The sequence below is a fragment of the Nestor notabilis genome, unplaced genomic scaffold (genome assembly GCF_000696875.1).
Source record: "Nestor notabilis isolate BGI_N333 unplaced genomic scaffold, ASM69687v1 scaffold19490, whole genome shotgun sequence".
In the NCBI taxonomy this organism is placed as follows: Eukaryota; Metazoa; Chordata; class Aves; order Psittaciformes; family Psittacidae; genus Nestor; species Nestor notabilis.
This window is the reverse complement of record NW_009912674.1, coordinates 34,908-37,573: the sequence shown is the minus strand read 5'-3', so window position 1 is coordinate 37,573 and position 2,666 is coordinate 34,908. Positions and strand designations below refer to the sequence as shown.

The following is a 2,666-nucleotide window of genomic DNA, read 5'->3' as shown; positions in this document are numbered from 1 at the left end:
ATGTGTGCCGGTTTTCCCAAACCCAAGCAAGGACTTAGTTTGCTGCTGTAAAGCTTAACTGCACTGCTAAAACCATTCCTTTTCTGTTTCTAGAGGATCTTATGGAGGCCAAGGCTGCTGCTGTGACCAGCTCTCAGAAGCCAGGAGAGGGTCTGTTGGCTGGATCAAGAGAAGAGCTTAACCGTGTTCAAAGTGGTGGAGTTTCCAGTGAACCTCTGGAGATGGAGCAGCTGCTCCTGAAGCTGGAGCATGCAGCTGATATCCATGGCAGCCAGGCTGGTGAACCAAGACCCCAGATGGGACAGGAAAGTGATGGATGGTGTGTGATGAACTCGGCAGGAGCCCCTGATGGTGTGTGTAAGGATAGAAGTGAGGAACAGCCAGGTCAGGAGAGTAGGGACTTGGACCATGAAGACTGGGAAGTTGTTTCTGAGCATCTGGCTTGGGGGGAGGCTGGCAAGAATGGCAGAATGGAAGAAGCAGGCAGCAAGGAATGGGAACAAGGAGACTGCCCTGATGGGGATTTGAAAGCCAAGCGAGTTGCAGCTGTGCCCCCCATGTTTCAAAACATCCATGTGACTTTCCGTGTGCACTACATCACTCACTCGGCTGCTCAGCTCGTTGGTGTTACTGGGGACCATGAGTGTCTTGGCCAGTGGCACAGCTATGTTCCCCTCAAGCATGACAAGGATGGCTTCTGGTCTGAATCCGTCAGTCTGCCAGTAGACACCAGAGTTGAGTGGAAATTTATCTTGGTGGAGAATGGGAAGGTGAGACGCTGGGAAGAATGCGGTAACAGAACCCTAATGACTGAACATGAGGATAGAGTTGTTCATCAGTGGTGGGGACACCATTAATGGGATTTTTGAAGCTGCTTATTTAATGGCAAACCTGTTTAGATTAATCGCAGAGCCCCTAAACTTCACCCTGTCTGCAGTAGGAGACCTTCTCAAGTGCAGAGCTCTGTAAATCCTGTCTCAAACCTGGTTCAACTGCACAAGCAGCAGATCTTTTGCCACCCCCTTTAGGAAATGGTTTGGCAACCTGAAAAATGAACCTCAAGAGTGTTCTGAAGATGTGCAAGGTAGGCTACAAAGGAATGAGCAGAGTTCCAAGCAGATGCCTGGCTAGGTAAATCTGGCCTCTGGACTGGAGTTGGTGTTGCTTTGCGTGGGGCTATGGGATGGATGCATCTCTGCACCGACTGCTTAGGGCCTTTAAGGCATACTAGGAAGTGTGGTTACCTACACTGTAATAGGAACTTAAGTGTTTTAACTTATGTAATGTATCAAGTAAACAATAAATGCTTTAAGACTGATGGTCTGTTACAACTTAACCAGTGAACTGACTCATTTTATTAACTTCGATAGAAGTGAGTTACTTGACCTGAAATTTTAGTGCTAAATAATTCCTGAAGAGTGGCTGGAGTAATAAAGTTACTGGAGCAACAAAGATTTAAGCCTAGAGTACTTTAGTCTCTACTCCCTATTCTCCAGGAAGCACCTCTGCTCAAATGCTTGGCAGCTGGGTCCCTTTTCGTCAGATTATCCTGCTGGGAGGAGAGCAAAGGTCAGGAAGGACTGTCCTGGGCTTAATGAATTACTTTGTCAGGGTGGGAGCAGGCTTTAAAAAAACCTGGACTGCTCTGATGGCTAGGGAATAGGATTCTTTCTGAAATAAAGTTAGATGGCATATTCTGCTTACCTAAAACAATACCGCAGTATTGTTAGCAACTAGTCAGCTTAAACTCATGGGTTTTTTTCCAAGATAAGGCTTTTCAACACAAATTTATTTTAAGTTGTGGCCTTTTAGTAAGCTAGATAATGTAGAATACTTCCAGCTTCTATCAGGTAATATTTTTATAGGGCAGAAAGCTGCTCTACTTGTCAGTTCTCTGTATTTTTTGTTACAAATATATGATGCCACTTAAGCAAGCTCTTCTTTCCATAATGAGGAACCTAGGTCTAGCTTGCACTCCACTTCCCTGGAGTGAATTTGGTTTGAAGAACGTAGTTCTGTAGGAGTTCTGGAAATGCATAAATTAGCATGCTGGTTTGGAACATTTAGTTCAAAAGCATGTTGCCGATCCAATTGCCTCTGCTAAGTCTTTCCTGCTTTGCATGGTGGAGGAGTCTGAACATGTGAAATAGAAACTGTTTTGGTGATGGACTGGAAGATGAGCTTCAGCAGCTTACCTCCTGCATCTAATGGTTAATGGGCATCCAGTTGGTGGGATAATACTAGAGCTGCTGTGAAGAACAATTGTCTGGAATGCTGTTACTGGGACTTCAGCACCAGCTGTTTCATTGAACATATACACTGGGAGCAGGCTGGGCTGCCTGCTCACAAAGGCATAGCCACAAAATCATAGAATGGTCAGGATTGGAAAGGACCTTAAGATCAGCGAGTTCCAACCCTAGCTGAAGAAAATCTGGATCAGGCATTGAAGGGAGGCTGAAAGGGCAAGAGACCAAAGCAAGTGAACAAGTGCATTGGCAAGTTGGAGGTTTTGTGTTTTCATGTAAAAGAAGCCCCTCCCAGCTGTTGCTACCTGACAGAGCAAGTTGTTCTGTGGCTCAGTTCTGCAGAAGTAACTTCTGCTCTCTGGTTGCCTTGAGCAACCTGAAGATTTGGGAGAATAAATCTTATTTCCATCAAGGGATCTT

At 45.5% G+C, this 2,666-nt stretch overlaps 1 protein-coding gene across 1 annotated transcript; it reads left to right on the top strand.

Annotated features, from left to right (window-relative positions):
* Positions 1-93: 93 nt before the first annotated feature.
* On the top strand, positions 94-857 carry STBD1 (starch binding domain 1; the record flags this gene model as incomplete). The annotated part of the gene is made up of 2 exons (XM_010020659.1): positions 94-162; positions 334-857. Coding segments are annotated over 2 exons (593 nt in total), but the record flags the coding sequence as incomplete, so codon positions are not given.
* Between the last annotated feature and the right edge of the window lie 1,809 nt (positions 858-2,666).